Genomic DNA, 14,384 nt, shown 5'->3' with positions numbered 1-14,384 from the left:
TTGTGTATTGTGTTGCAGAGATATCGACTCAAACTGAACTGTACTTTCATGTGGCATCACTTTGTACCTCAACATTGTGCCTGAAGCCAGTGAACTTTTATTTAACCAGGTAATGAAATCATATTCTTATTTACAATGACAGTCTGGAAAAACCACACAAACATTGCACCTGGTTGTGAAGGCTTTTGATAGTTTCTGCAAATCCTGATCTACATTGAACAAACGAATTATTATTTACACATGAAATAAGATGCAAAACACTTTTTAATCACTTTATTACCCAAACATTAGACAAACTGTCATTCAACATAAACCGTATCAACAATACTTTCTGTGAAACAACTTCCAATATGTGCAGTAGACTTTGTAACAGCACAGCTTTTAACTGATGAACATGATGCTCTTAATTTTGGCTAAAAAGCCTAAAAATGTGTGTAACAGCTTCCTGGAACCTTTTTCTTTTGTCCAACAAACGCAGAAATGTTAACAAGAAAACAGAAAATTATGAACTTAGAAACCCTAAACATCATAAGTGTTTAAATTATTCAGAATGAGACGTTTTTTTATCTGTTTGGGTGTTGCTGCACGTGCAGATGTAGCTACATGTCAACAGATTTGCTTGGTAATACTATTGATTCATGTAAACACATTAATCAATACAAACCTGGCTTATGGATGAGCACATGTAACGTGCCTTATGATTCTTGTTAGAAAGGTTTCTGTGTCGCTCACATGTCCTGTTCATGTCTGTTAAAATAACTCAAATTGTCAGTATTTAAGGTAAAAGGAGCTGAACATAGTGATGTGGTAACAATTTAAGCAGCTTTTAGGGTTAACAAAAGAAAAAAAAGTATTTTGGAGTAAATTTCAGCGTACAAGGAAAAATTGCAGTTCCTCTGATGTCCACCGGAGGCTACTTCAACAGTGAGTCAGGCTGCAGTTACCGTAGCAGCTGTAAACATGTTTTGATGTTTACAGGCTGCTATGGTAACTGCTACAAATATGGTTCTAGTCTCTTTTGACAGTTTGAAGACTAAGAGCAGCATGGGGGGGTGAAATATTTCAAATCTGTTAAGGCTTTAAGTTAAGGACGAGGACAGTGTTACAAGATGGATGTAGCTGATGTGACTTCACCTGTTCATAGAGTCGTCTAGCAGACTCATGTCCTGGATAATTTTTAGAATGATCCAAATTTAGAAAACTAACTAGGGTTTATTGAAAATGAGCGACTGGGCCTATAAGTCATTAGGGATGTCTTTACAGAGGTCAGGTCACAGGGCAGTTTCCACACAGACGTCTACAGGACCAGGCAGCTACCGCCCCCTGGTGGCATCTTAAAAATGCAGGTTAAGGCACTTCTGCATTAGCTGATAACTTTGCACGCTACCCTATAATCTAAATATGGTCACTTCTAGTTTCAAAAAGCGGAGCCTGTAGTGATGGCACAGTGTCCATGTCCATCTTTTATATACAGTCCCAGTACCATCACGGCCAATTCATGTCTGTAGCGACTGCCAGGCTTTTTCTTATGCACAAGAGACGTCACCCGAAATAAAGACAACAGGGCTGATATAAAAAAAATATCTTAACTGGTTTTTACAGGCAGTTTTTAGAGACAAGATGCATCAGATTCAGTGGCTGAACTACATGTGGGCCAATCACAGAGTGACACAGACACGTGAAGCACGTTAGATAAACTATGGACAGATTTGATCTCTTATGTTTTGAGATGTTAGAGTGAAAGAATAAAAGATGATACATTTAAGTAATAATTTAAGTTATAAAAATAGTCATATTAGCTGATGGATGCAGCTCGAGCACAAAATAAATGTTTTTTAAATGTTCGTAAAAACCAGCATTTAGGGGTCGCTCGGGACGTTTGGGTGACACTTCTTCATGTGCAACTTGAGGCTATATTTGACGATGAAGCTCCGGGAGCAGAGCCTGCACGCGTACGGCCGCTCGCCTGTGTGAACGCTCAGGTGCGACTTCAGGTGAGCCGACTGGGTGAACTTCTTGCCGCACTGCTCACAGCTGAACGGCCTCTCGCCCGTGTGGATGCGCATGTGGACCTCCAGGTTCTGCGACGTGGCGTACGTCTTGTTGCAGAGGGAGCACGCGAAACGCTTCCCTCTGCCTCCCGCGCTCGGCTGCCCGTTGCAGAGCTGCGGCCGCCCTGCCTGGTCCCTGTATAGGGCAAAGTTCATGACATCGCCGCCGTCTTCGTACTCGAAGGCAGAGCTGCTGGCTTCGGACAGCTGGCAGTCTGTGGGGGTCGAGCCGGAGACGCTGAGCACCTTCAGTCCAAAGGCGTCGCCATCCGTGTTTCCGTCTTGGTGAAACGCAGTAAAAGTAATTTGACCCTTTGACTGTTTGGGCCACCCTGGGTCGACGGTCAGATCGAGGTCTGCTTGGTTTGACGGAGACTCTATCAGAGTGCCGCTGCTAAAATAAACCGGCCTGTTGGCGTTCGAAGGAACCAGCGAGCACTCCTGAACCAGATGAATGTCGGGGTCCATCTGTGACGAGTACGACCCGGCAGATTCGCCAGGTTCCATCTCGACCTCGTCGTCAAGCTGCTCGGAACCCCCCGGCTCACGATCGGGAGAGTCCAGAGTGTAGACGGTCTTCTGCGTCCCTGCTGTCAGGTCGGATGTTTTCTGTGCCAGCTGCTCAGACGATGACCTATTCTCGGACTCCAAGCTTTCACGCCAGCGCCGCTTTGTGCGCCGGCTGATGGGAGTCGACGTGATGCCCTCTCTGGCTGCAGGCGCCACCCCATCAGCTGTTAACTTAGTACCTAAGAAATTACATAAAAGAAAGAAAGAATCATTACAGTTTTCATGATAAGATTCAATGCTGTGAAATGTTGAGCATCAGAACAACACGTTCTCATCCCAAAACCTAACATACAACAATATGTTACGCTTTCGGAAACATGAGAACCGTTTGGAATGAATCTACACATGTACACTTTTTTTTTACTTTGTCATCATGAATCACTTTAGAAAACACCATCTAACAAGATTAAGGTTGTGGTTCGGTTTAGGGCGGGAATACACGGCTGGAACGTGTGTTACCACCGGGAGCTTCATTCTGTTGGATTGGATCCACAATCCGACACGTGTCACAGGAACGCTCCTGTGACACCTCGGGACAAATTGTCGGTATGCTACACGTTGGGAATGAGAACGATCTCATCAGGACAAATTAGATGAATATCAGCTGTGGATGATGAGCCCGGAGTATTCTTGATGTTGTTGATGATGTGCCGTTTTTCTTTTTTTTGTAAGTATTATTTATTTTTCTAATTTAATGATTTTCCTCCCTGAGAATGACATTTTTATTTTTAGAAAGTTAAGAAATCACTCATGCCTTAACTTACAAAGAAAGACTCCCATCCTCGTTCTCACAGTGCCAAATCCAGCTCATTAATCTAACACTGATATCAGAGCAGTGCACGGTGTAAACTGATACATGTCGTACATTTTAAAGGAGACACAGGAAAATGAAAGGAAAGGAAGAAGTGAAGTGACCAGATGTCACTCCTTAATTCTTTTTTTCCTAATAGAGCATTATAGAAACCCGTAGCCATGACGACTACACTCAGCTTTTATTTAGAATAGAGATGGTTGGTAATTTATTGATGTGTTTCTTTACTAATGATTGTTTGTTCCCTGTGGTGCGTTCAGAGTCGAGTGCAGCAGATTTTTTTATTACTTTGGAATTAAATTTTGAAGTTTGGGTGTAAATAGCTCTGCAGAAAGTTATTTTACAGAGACGTTTCTGTTTTTTTCTCTCTGCTTTAAATCGTTCTGGAGCATGAACACAACCTTAATCATTGTTAATAAACACACAAAAGATTTGCTGCAGGTCGTTTACTCACCTTCCTCAAAGACGTCGTTACTGTCCGAGTCCTCATCTTTAATCAGCACCACTTCTGGAAGCTGCAGACGCCACAGAACACAAAAAACAACATTAAAAAGAGACGATTAAAATACTGTTTTTATAGAAACACAAACTAAAGAAGAATAAATGTTTCTGGACTCCTGATTGGCTGACTTATCATTGAAATTAATTTAAACTTCAGTATCTCAAATCTTCAGTTAGAGGTCATGCTCTCTCTCAAACTGCCCTCAGGTTTCTAAAACAAAACCAGCTTCAGGCCCGATGACAAAACAAACACATCAGGCTGCACTGAGCATGTGCAGAGATAAGACCATTTTCTCCTTTTGTTTGGAAAAGAAAATTTGATGGCATAAACCTGTTTGTAAAAGTGAAATTAAATCTGAGGAAAACGATTCTTTTTAAGTACTGATTAACTGTAAGGATGAACTCGAGGTTTATACATTTTGGTTTTAATTCAAGTGAAATAAATGAAAACTTTTAAACTAGTTTTAACTTTAAATTATTTCCAAAACTATTCTGATTATTACTGCAGTAATTAATAACTATCAGATTTGATAAATTATCCTCATTTCAGAGAATTTTCAGATCTTGGGCGATTTAAAAGGCCACACGTTGTAAATATCTTCCATTTATTGTCAGATTAGATAAAACATTGAGTTAAATATTTAAGCATTGGCACACAATATCAATAAATTAAACGATCATCTGAATTGTTTTGAATACTGATTGCAGATTGATTCAGTTCATTTTATTAGTCATTATTGTTTATAACAAATACATATATTTGTGATTACATACACGTGTTTCTATTAGAAAGTTTCCGGGACATTTCTTAGGTAATTATGTCATTCAGACAAAATGTTATTTATTCCGTTTTGTGAGCTGACTGTATTACACTTCCGGCTCCAACCTGCGGTTGTTATCATTGTTATTGTTGCTCTCTGATGTCGGCCTGTTCCCGGGATTCAGGTTGATTCAGACCGGCGGAGTGCTCACCTCCTCCCGCACCGCTCCAGCCGCGGCTCCTCGTCCGTCACCTTCCCGCTGTTGCTGCGTTGTTCCCGACTGCTGCGTAGCCTCCGCCGGCGGTGAGACCTCCGGTCCCTCCGCATCCGCAGCCTCCCTTCCTCCTCCTCCTCCTCCCCCGCTGCTCCCCCGGACCACGATTGACTCAATGAGGTGTAGCTTCTTCTTCAGGTCCTCGTTCTCCTTGTGGCTCCGGGTGATCTCCAGTTGCAGCACCGCATAGCCTTCATCCACCACCTCGCAGATCTCCGCCACCGCCGCTTTGGTCAGCGCGGCCATGATGACGGAGAGCTGCTCGTGGAGAGCTTTGCTGCTTAAACCGGACATCCCGACGAACCAACGGAATCCGAACCCGAACCGGACCACACGGAGCCGCAAGGTGGGCGCAATGGAGCCGCGAGCGGAACCTGTTTGGACTTTCAACCGTCGGTAAGAGAAAAAAAGAGTGAAAAACGGTTCCTGCAACACTTCACTTCCGGAACAACACCGCTGCCTTCAGAATAAGAGCCTGTTGTTATCCACAGAACTACACTGTCAGTGAGCGACTGCTAAAGGCAAGAAAACAGAACAGAGCATGCGTAATTAAACAGCGCTAAGAGTTTAATGTAAAAATAGAAAAAAAGTGCGTTTTCAGGCGGTTAAAATAGTACAAGTGAAAAGGTTTAAATAAATAAGAAAAAACTGTCTATAATGGTAACAATGAAAAGTGCAGATTAAATAAAATAATAAAACCATTATTTGTAATAATAATAATAATGTAATTGTAATAATGTAAAGCTAAGTCGGTAGGAAAAGGAAAATATATAATAGACTTTTTAAAAAAATCAGATAGTAAATTGGACAAAAGCATTGAAATAACAAAAATGCAAAATGACACTGACACAAACTCATAAAAATAGAATAACTAACTATAAATATAAAGATTCAAATTAAAACTGGAAAATGTATGAACTCAAACTATAAGATCTAATAGAAGAGGCTGGATTTTAATAATCTTTCATTTATTGTAACATTCCTTTCTTTCTTATACTTTATTCAATTACCTTAGTTTATTGTGCTTTTGTATTAATATTTTAGTCTTTAGACATGTTCATGAAGACTCTGCTTTTCATCCAAGAGGCCTCTTCAGTTCTAAGATAACTGGCTGTGTTTCCCGGGTGTTTAACCCCTCGTCGGTTCTCTGCCCTTCAAGGTTTACCTGAGGGTGACCTGTTGAGCGTCCACCCTACCATCATGCTGAGGTCACCTGAGGCAAGATGTGAGCGCGGGTTGATGATTCAGCTGTACAGCTGCATTTAAAGGAGGAAGCCAGCGTTCACATTTTGCAGTTTGAGAGAGGAGTGAAGGAGGTCAAGTGTCCACTGTGATCCACCATCACTGAACGGGATTGGTCGCTTAGGACATCGGCTCTCAGGACACGACAAGCATTTCCTCAGGTGACCTCAACAGCTCAGGACTCCGAGTGTATTTGGGTTGACCCTATCCTCAGTGGCTGAGAACCAACAGACGTATTTATATTGTTTATCATTTTGTTATTTTTCACTTGTGTAAATATAAGAAAGAATAGAAGCCAATTAAGATTCAAGTAAATGCAATATAAATAGAACAGGACTGTAAACATAAACTGACATTCTGTTTGCTGTTCAGATCCTTGAAGCATTTTGAAAACGAATGATATTTTTGCTGAACTGCTTTGAGGCGTGTGTGTGCGCCACTGTGTGAATAATTTAAAGACAGATTCTGGTTGTTTTTATTAGAAACTGCAGGCTGAGCGGTGGAGCTGTCAGTTTGAACGGAGAGCACGGTTCAGACTCCAAACACACAACAAAGACAAGACGCTGCCTGAGGAAACGCTGTCCTCTGATTGGCTGCCAGGTGTCTCCTCAGAAAGCAGAACTCCAGGTGTGTTAACCTGCAGGTAAATCAAGGATCGTTTAGTTTTCCTAAAGTAATGAAGACAAAATTAAATCACAATGAAATGATTTATTTGACCTTTTACTTACATTTATCTCAATTTTGACTTTTTAATGTTTTTATTAAATGTTTGTAATATTCTTAACATTATTTACTGTTTCACTTCTCAGCTTCATTTTGGTTTTATCGTTTTTAATGGTGAAATTCTTCACTTTTAACATCTCATCATTTTCATCTAATGTAAATATGTCATGATATTTTTTAAACTATCTTTTGATTTACTTTTTAATCTCATCATGCTTTTTCGTAATACTCACATCTTATTTTGAAAAACAGAATTTTTATGTTTTCACTTTTTAAAAAAAGAATTTTCTCATTATTTTATCATCTTTATTTTATTCTCAATTTCAAAACAATCTTTTACAAAGTTTCATAATTTAGACATTTTAAGACAAATAATGTCTTAAAATTTCAACTTTGTAGTTTTTAGTTTTTTTATGTTGAACTGAACTTTTTTCTTGTCATAATTTTGACATTTTTCTCTAATATTTAATGTTCTCAGAATCTAGAATTTAAAGTTTTTCTCACATTTCAGATGCTTTTTGCATAATTTTGACATCTTATAATTGAACTTCTTTTCTGTGCTCACATTGACTTTTAATTTTCTTATAATTTATACTTTATACATATTTTTATAACTGGAAATAATAAGTTTTTCTAGTCTCACTGACCCCTCAAAGCACTTGAAAATTGAATTATTTTCTAATTTTAACACATTATTATACAATATAAGTTTATAATGTATAATAAAGTTATGAGATCAGACTGAGAATTCCTAATCGATCGACTGAACTAAACAGCAACTGTATTTTTGTGGTTCTTTCTCTGATGGATCTTTTTTATGTCCACCTTAAAACACAGTCGTTAACAGATGACCATCACGTCCAAAATATGAATTTTCTTGCTTCCCTCAGATTTTGCACCTGAAACACGAGCAAAGCAAAGAAAATGATCAATGTGAGCGCGCACACTTTTATTTCCAGATATACGCCAAACAAAGAATATTCACATGCTCCATCCAAACGCCGGTTTCTTCAGTTTTTGAGCTTGAAAACAATCAAAGGGAACCTGGAAACAGGGCCGTGTTTGTTTGTAAGAAATGAAGGACCGGGTCAGGTCAGAGGGCCTCATTTAATACAGAGGCAGATGGTTACAAACAGGTAAGGCCTGAAAGACAACAGCAGTCAGAGCTACTGATCAGGTCTGTTCACCGAGCAGCCACGACATTAGAACCAGCTCGTGCTGCCACAGGTGCAGCGGGTGGAGGTCCTCAGTGTTTTGTTGGTTTTGTGGAACTTTCAGAAGAGTTTGCAGACAGAAGTGGACGACGACAGAGTGTCGAAGCAGGTATGAAGTGGATAAGTTAGATTTTGACGGTGACTGATCCACAGTGAACAGTTCCAGGGTTTCTCCTGTGTTTCCTTTGTTTTTACTCTTTTGCTTGGCTCCTCCCATGTTGTTCCTCCACCTTCAGGCTGGTCAGATGGCAACAATTATTCTCGTTTCTAGAAATGTGCTGCGAGCTGAACATCCACTGTAATCCGACCGCACACGATGTTATTTATTCAGGGAAGCCTGTTAGGAGTGTTTAATGTTTTGGCTGATCAGTGGATATAAAATCAGTTTCCAATCAAATGTCTTAGAACTGAGTAACAGCAGCGAGTTCTCTGGTAACCAGGTTAAAAGGCTGCGACCGCCTGCTTGCCTTGATGGTGCTTCTGCTGGTGGATCCTCAGGTTCTGCTTCCCGGCGAATCTCTTCCCGCAGTGCTCGCAGGCGAATGGCCGCTCCCCGGTGTGCACGCTCTGGTGCGTCTTCAGGTGACCCGACTGTGTGAAGCGCTTCCCGCACTGAGCGCAGCTGTACGGCCGCTCACCGGTGTGGACGCGCACGTGCGTCTCCAGACTCCGGGAGGACGTGAAGCACTTGCCGCAGTAGCTGCAGACGAAGCGGCGGTCCCTGCTGTAGCGGTTGAGCTCTAGAGCGTCCAGCCTGGAGCCACCAAGCGCCAGCGCCAAAGGGAAACTGCCGGCATTTAAGTCAGACGGTTTGTCCATGAGCGTGGGACGCTGGTCCGGTTTCAGGTACGGCCGGTGAGGGACGGGCACCATGCTCGGCAGGCCCTGATTGGTCCATGATGAGCACAGATCCAGCTCTGAGTCAAAGGGCAGTGAACTAATCAGGGAGACGCCACGCTTCAGCTCCGAGGTCCCGGGCAGCGAGGCCGGACTTCCTCCTGACTCAAGCAGGAACGACTTCCTGCTGTGAGCCACAGACACAACGCGGTCTTCCGACTCGGACGCCAAGTCAAACACGATGTCCGAGGAACAGCTTTCGACGCCCCGTGCGGGCCGCGGGGAACCGGGCGTGCTGCGGGACTCGTGATGCGCGAGTTGCTCTGAGACTGCGTTATTATTCTGGTCCCACGGCCGAAGGTCGGCGCAGGTTGTGTTTGAGATCCTCAACCGAGACGCGCCCTGCTCACTGTCCTCCGTCTCTGACGTCGGCACCTCGGTCCCTGCAGACACACAGAGGAAAACTGAAGTTCAAACGGAGCAGGTCAGGAATCTCTTCTTCCTCTTTTATCGTGTGATTTTGTTTTTTAATGTGACAGAAACAAAAACAGCTGTTTTTCCTGCACGTGCTCTACCACATGCTTTTATTTTGAAATTATACTTTCTCATGTATTATTACCACAGATAGTTTAAAGCCTGAGGGCTTCAGCTTGACTGCAAAAAAACAAGAGGTGATGAGGAGGGGCGGGTCTGACGGTGGAATCATGCTCATTGGCTAATAACTTGTGACTGACAGGTTACAGATCATTTACATGACCAAGATTTTTAAAACTTTTTTTTTTTTTAATTCAGAATGAGCCAAAATGAGAGAGCACATAAACTCAGCTGCAAGATGCTTACAGAGGTCAGAGTTGTTTTCTTCAACAGCACCAGAAATCTTGTTGCAACCACATCTATCGCCACCTGGTGGCCTTCAGACAGAACGCAGGTTTAAGGCGCTTCCATACTGACCTTATTTTTTATGTTCTATACCAGGGCTCGGCAACCTGCGGCTCTTTAGTCCTTACAGTGCGGCTCTGCGTGGTTTGGGAAAATAAATTAGAAGTATTTAGCTGAAGTGTTTTTATTTATGTTAGTTCTTTTTAACTTGTAGTTCTAAATTGGAAGATTATTGTGATTTGAAATATAAAAATAAAATTATATTCTATTATTTTTTCATCGCTCAAAATAAGCGTCACACTCGCGGAAGCCGGTGTACCCGCCGAAACGCGTGGCATTTATCGAGACTTTCAACCCCAGGAGGCCAATTATGGATCTTCGGATCCACATTATGTCAGCAGCTCCACCGTGAACTATGTTAAAAACAAACACGCTCACGCCTCACAGATGACAGCTTACAGTCCTGCGTAAAGATGAAAGTGACTTCGTACAGCCCCGATCTGCAGACGCTGTGCGCAGAGGTTCAGGAGCAGAAGTCCCATTGTAAACATATCACGGCAGACCCGACGATGTTTGCATGAACACGCTTTTCAGCATCTCTTTATTGACCACTTTACACACACGGTTGCTGTACGCACACAGCGGCTGTAGCTTTGCAGCTCACAGCCCGACACACACCAACAACAGCAGAGAGAGCACAGACGTTAGCGAGGCGTGATTGCGGGTGCCGCTCAGGTGCGTCCGCCTCCCCTGCAGCGGCGCTGCAGACCACGCCCCACACGTAAAATACATATTTAGGCAGAATTTTGCAAATATCATTATTTTAGCAATAGCTTTTTTTCAATTATTTTTTAAAAGTCAGGCCAAGGTATGAGGATAGCGGCTCACACAGTTTTTGTTTGCTGGATCATTTAGTTCAGCTTTCCTTTTGTTATATTTCTTTAAGAGTTCAAAATGTGTTAATTACATAAATAAAATGTAATTTTCTCTGTAGCACTTCATGGATTTCATAAGCAACCCTATGTACACAACTCAATTTATAATAATTATTAGCGTTTTAGCACAACGACACACTATCACTATTCACACACTGGTGGAGGAGCTCAGTGTAGCCACATGCGGCAGACTGCGACAGATAATCCGCAACACATATATACAGTGTTATCTTCATTTTAGATGTCAAAAAGGTTATTTGCGGCTCCCAGAGTTTTGTTTTGCGTGGAAACCGAGTCCAAATGGCTCTTTGGGTGTTAAAGGTTGCTGACCCCTGGTATATACAGTCTGTGGCTGTTACTTAATACGCATATTTAAATTCCTAATTATTTAATTTATTTCATTTTCTGATCATTTTTAAATTTAGAATTTATTTAATCTACTTATGTTAAATTTTTTTCAGCTGTAAAACAGGAATTCCCCAACTTTAGGATAAATAAAGTATATTTTATCCTTGAGGTAAAATAAATACATAAATGAAGTCTTGAAAAACAAATGAAAAAATAATTACAATTTTATTTTTCATTCATCAGAGGAAAAAAAAGCCCATCCATTTACTGCTGGCCTGTCCCCTCGCTCTTATTTTGAAAGTTTAAATTGACTGGACTGCAGTTGGTTTGATCTGATTTTGTTTCTGCTGCTTTTATTTGGTGGAACTTTGCTGCTAGTTTAAAATATTCACTTATTGATTTATTTATTTTTACTGTAAGGATTTAACACGTGAGTTTTAGCATTTTTAAAGAAGGAACTCTGTGATTGTTGCTCTTAAATAATAATGCAATTAAACTAAATCAATAGACACACTTAACATCCACACAGTGTCTCTGTGCCTCCACCTGGAATTAAATACATTTTGCTGGCTTGCTCACCGTCCTCACTGATAAGCAGCTCATCTGTTGTAGCGAGGTCAGATTCAGCTTCCTCTTTTGGTGTTTCCTCTTTTATCAGAACAACATCCTGTTCGTTTGTCTCCTCTGCAGCTGCTGTCGAACCGTCCTGACAGTTAGAAAAAGCAGAGCTGTAGTAAATGTTTGTGACAGTGACACATCTTCTGCTGTTTAGAGGAAAAAAGTCAGCGCTGTGCAGAAAACCGGCCTTCTGTCTGGAGATGTTCTTCCTGCTGTTTTGTCTTTGATGTCTCAGGGAGACGTTGTTTCCTCGTCCTCGGTCTGCTTCCTCTGATTCAGGGAGACCTGCTAAGTGTGGCCTGATTACGATGAAAGCTTTTTAGCGACTTTTCACATTCATGAAAAAAAGTTTTTTCTCTAAATATCCAAACTCATTCCATTTTCATCTTTTTATCAAAATCTGTGCAAACTTTATTACACTTTAGACCTTTTCATTATTTTTTGGATTATTTATTTTAGAGGAAAACTTTAGTGCAGCTGATCAAACGTGGAGCTGACATCATTTAGTTCAGCCGTGTGTTTTCAAATCATTCAGAGGGAAACAGAAAGCTTCACTGAGCTTGCTGCTAAGATTTTAATTCTAATTTGATTAAAAAAACGACACTACGAGGCAAAAACGTTTCTGAAAATTAAAAAGGAAGCCCCTCCTCGTGTTGCACATTAACAGCACATCGTTATTTGACTGTGATCGGGTCTGCTCAGAGCTGATGTGGTGGGAAATCTCACCTCTGCGTTTGCAGGACTCGCCTCCGCTGTCACCTCCAGCACCGCGACACGTCCACATCGTCTGAGGTTTGACGCCTTCGGCTGTTTGGCGCTGACTCCAGCGGGCGAGGCATGATCTGAGAGAATTTTAAAAAAACGCCACAAACACAAAAAAAGGTCTTTAAGTGAGTCAGGAGACCGAGAAACACAAAACACAGGATCCACTCCTGTCTCCGTTTTGTGCTGATTTTAAAACTGTGAGGAATGTAAAACTTTAAAGGTTTTAAAGTCACATGACTGTGATTGAATGCTGCATCTTTCAGACCAAATATTGCACATGCACAGAACTTAAACTTAATTAATCTTTTTAAGGGATTTGAATGAGACAGCGGCTCTGTAGTTATTTATTTAATATGATGAAATATTCTTTATTTATCCCAGGAGCTGGAAACTTCTTCTAACAAAGCAGCTAAAATGTTAAACAACAGTGGAAAAGATCAATAAATCACAAATATGACAAAACAATAACAAAAAGAAGCTCAATTAAATAAAAGATGAAATAAAAGAGGTCAATAACTGAAAAAAATACAGTAAAAAAGTGAACAAACATGTTTCACACTGTTTTTATAACATCTTTTATACTGGTTTATAACTGGTTCTATACTGGTCTAATTGGTTTTATAAGGCTTTATAACTGTTTATACAGGTTTCATACTAGGTTTAACTGGTTTTATTCTGGGTTTATAATGGGTTTATAACTGGTCAGCTGCTGGTTGAATCGTCAAACAGCAGCTGCCAACTCCCACCTTAGCCCCCAAATATCAAAGTCAGTAATTTTGGTAGCGTTAAAAATAAAGTCGTTTAATGAAATCCACCTTTAAATCTCAAGATCTTTTCTGTTTTTCTAGTTATGACTCGTATTTTCTGCGTCTTTATACCATCTCTTTATTTCGGCTGATGGAAGCAGCTGGAAAGTTTGGTTCATTCAAAGTGGGACTGGTAAACGCATTACCAGTGCTTGGTTTACAGTGAAAACACCCGAATAAAGTGTACACGGAGTGCAGTCCTGACTTTGATTCATAAGCCGAATTTATACATGACTGTTGGAAAATATCATGCGGAGACAAAAGTGTCTGAATCTTTGACAGGGCAGTGAAAAAACGCCTTTTAAACTGTTTTTCAATGGAGCTTGGTTCACGTCGCTCTGAAACGCGCTGTGAGCCTAGACACAGGAAGTCTCGCGCTCGAAACATCACTGACCTGCAGATGACCGAAAGCCTGAAAACTCACCCGGGGTGAAATCCAGCAGCCTCTCGCAGCCCTCCTCCTCCTCCAGCACGGCGGCGCTGCCCCGGTGACCCCGGGCGATTATGGACTCAATGAGCTCCAGTTTCCTCCGCAGCGCCTCGTTCTCCTTGTGACTGCGGGTGATCTCCAGCCGCAGCACCGCGTAGCTGTCGTCCACCAGCTCGCAGATCTCCGCCACCGCTGCTTTGGTCAGCGCCTCCATGATGGACGTCAGCTGAGAGTGAAACCCCGTATAGCTCGTCATGTTCAGCCACCGAGAAACGACACCAGCCGCCGAACCGCGAATTAAATCGACATTAACAAACACTGTGGACTCAGCAGAGGAGCGACGGCCCGCCCGTTTTCACGCTAAGAAAGGGTTTTGTTTTTTTTTCAAACCCGGTGAAAAATAGGATGGATGCTGCGGAGCACCGACCGTTTTTGTTTGGAGTGGATCCGTAGTCTCTTTAGCAACTTCCGCCAGAACTTTCAAAATAAAAGATCAAGATCTAGCCTCGCTAGGTTCAAGTATACATTATAAATACCAATTTCCGCTTAAATATATTACCTTTGATACAATTGTTGGATTCCTTTTCGTATTTTTAGATAATCTTTTTATTTAAATATA

The 14,384-nt window shown here is 41.5% G+C and overlaps 2 protein-coding genes across 2 annotated transcripts; both read right to left on the bottom strand.

The window, feature by feature from the left end:
* Positions 1-259: 259 nt before the first annotated feature.
* Positions 260-5,262, bottom strand: LOC121815291 (zinc finger protein 648-like). Its single transcript, XM_042225565.1, has 3 exons — positions 4,906-5,262; positions 3,887-3,947; positions 260-2,800 (listed from the first exon to the last, which is right to left on the bottom strand). Exons 1-3 carry the CDS (start codon positions 5,260-5,262, stop codon positions 1,860-1,862), a joined length of 1,359 nt encoding a protein of 452 aa, XP_042081499.1. The 3' UTR covers positions 260-1,859.
* Positions 5,263-8,194: 2,932 nt separating this feature from the next.
* Positions 8,195-14,321, bottom strand: si:dkey-7l6.3 (myoneurin). Its single transcript, XM_005934112.3, has 4 exons — positions 13,760-14,321; positions 12,491-12,606; positions 11,726-11,852; positions 8,195-9,427 (listed from the first exon to the last, which is right to left on the bottom strand). Exons 1-4 carry the CDS (start codon positions 14,019-14,021, stop codon positions 8,589-8,591), a joined length of 1,344 nt encoding a protein of 447 aa, XP_005934174.2. The 5' UTR covers positions 14,022-14,321; the 3' UTR covers positions 8,195-8,588.
* Between the last annotated feature and the right edge of the window lie 63 nt (positions 14,322-14,384).

The sequence above is a fragment of the Haplochromis burtoni genome, unplaced genomic scaffold (assembly GCF_018398535.1).
Source record: "Haplochromis burtoni strain Fernald_Lab_line unplaced genomic scaffold, NCSU_Asbu1 Contig_175, whole genome shotgun sequence".
NCBI lineage: Eukaryota > Metazoa > Chordata > Actinopteri > Cichliformes > Cichlidae > Haplochromis > Haplochromis burtoni.
The sequence above is the reverse complement of the archived record's forward strand: the minus strand, read 5'-3'. Positions and strand labels throughout refer to the sequence as shown.

Bases quoted from the DNA above. Each gene is read 5' to 3' on its own strand.
- si:dkey-7l6.3 (XM_005934112.3), bottom strand. From the start codon at position 14,021: ATGACGAGCTATACGGGGTTTCACTCTCAGCTGACGTCCATCATGGAG. The intron at 12,607-13,759 runs GTGAGTTTTCAG...AAATTCTCTCAG, and splicing joins GCTGCTGGATTTCACCCCGG to ATCATGCCTCGCCCGCTGGA. The intron at 11,853-12,490 runs GTGAGATTTCCC...TCTAACTGTCAG, and splicing joins CGAGTCCTGCAAACGCAGAG to GACGGTTCGACAGCAGCTGC.
- LOC121815291 (XM_042225565.1), bottom strand. From the start codon at position 5,262: ATGTCCGGTTTAAGCAGCAAAGCTCTCCACGAGCAGCTCTCCGTCATC. The intron at 3,948-4,905 runs GTGAGCACTCCG...TGGCGTCTGCAG, and splicing joins CTGGAGCGGTGCGGGAGGAG to CTTCCAGAAGTGGTGCTGAT. The intron at 2,801-3,886 runs GTGAGTAAACGA...GTAATTTCTTAG, and splicing joins TAACGACGTCTTTGAGGAAG to GTACTAAGTTAACAGCTGAT.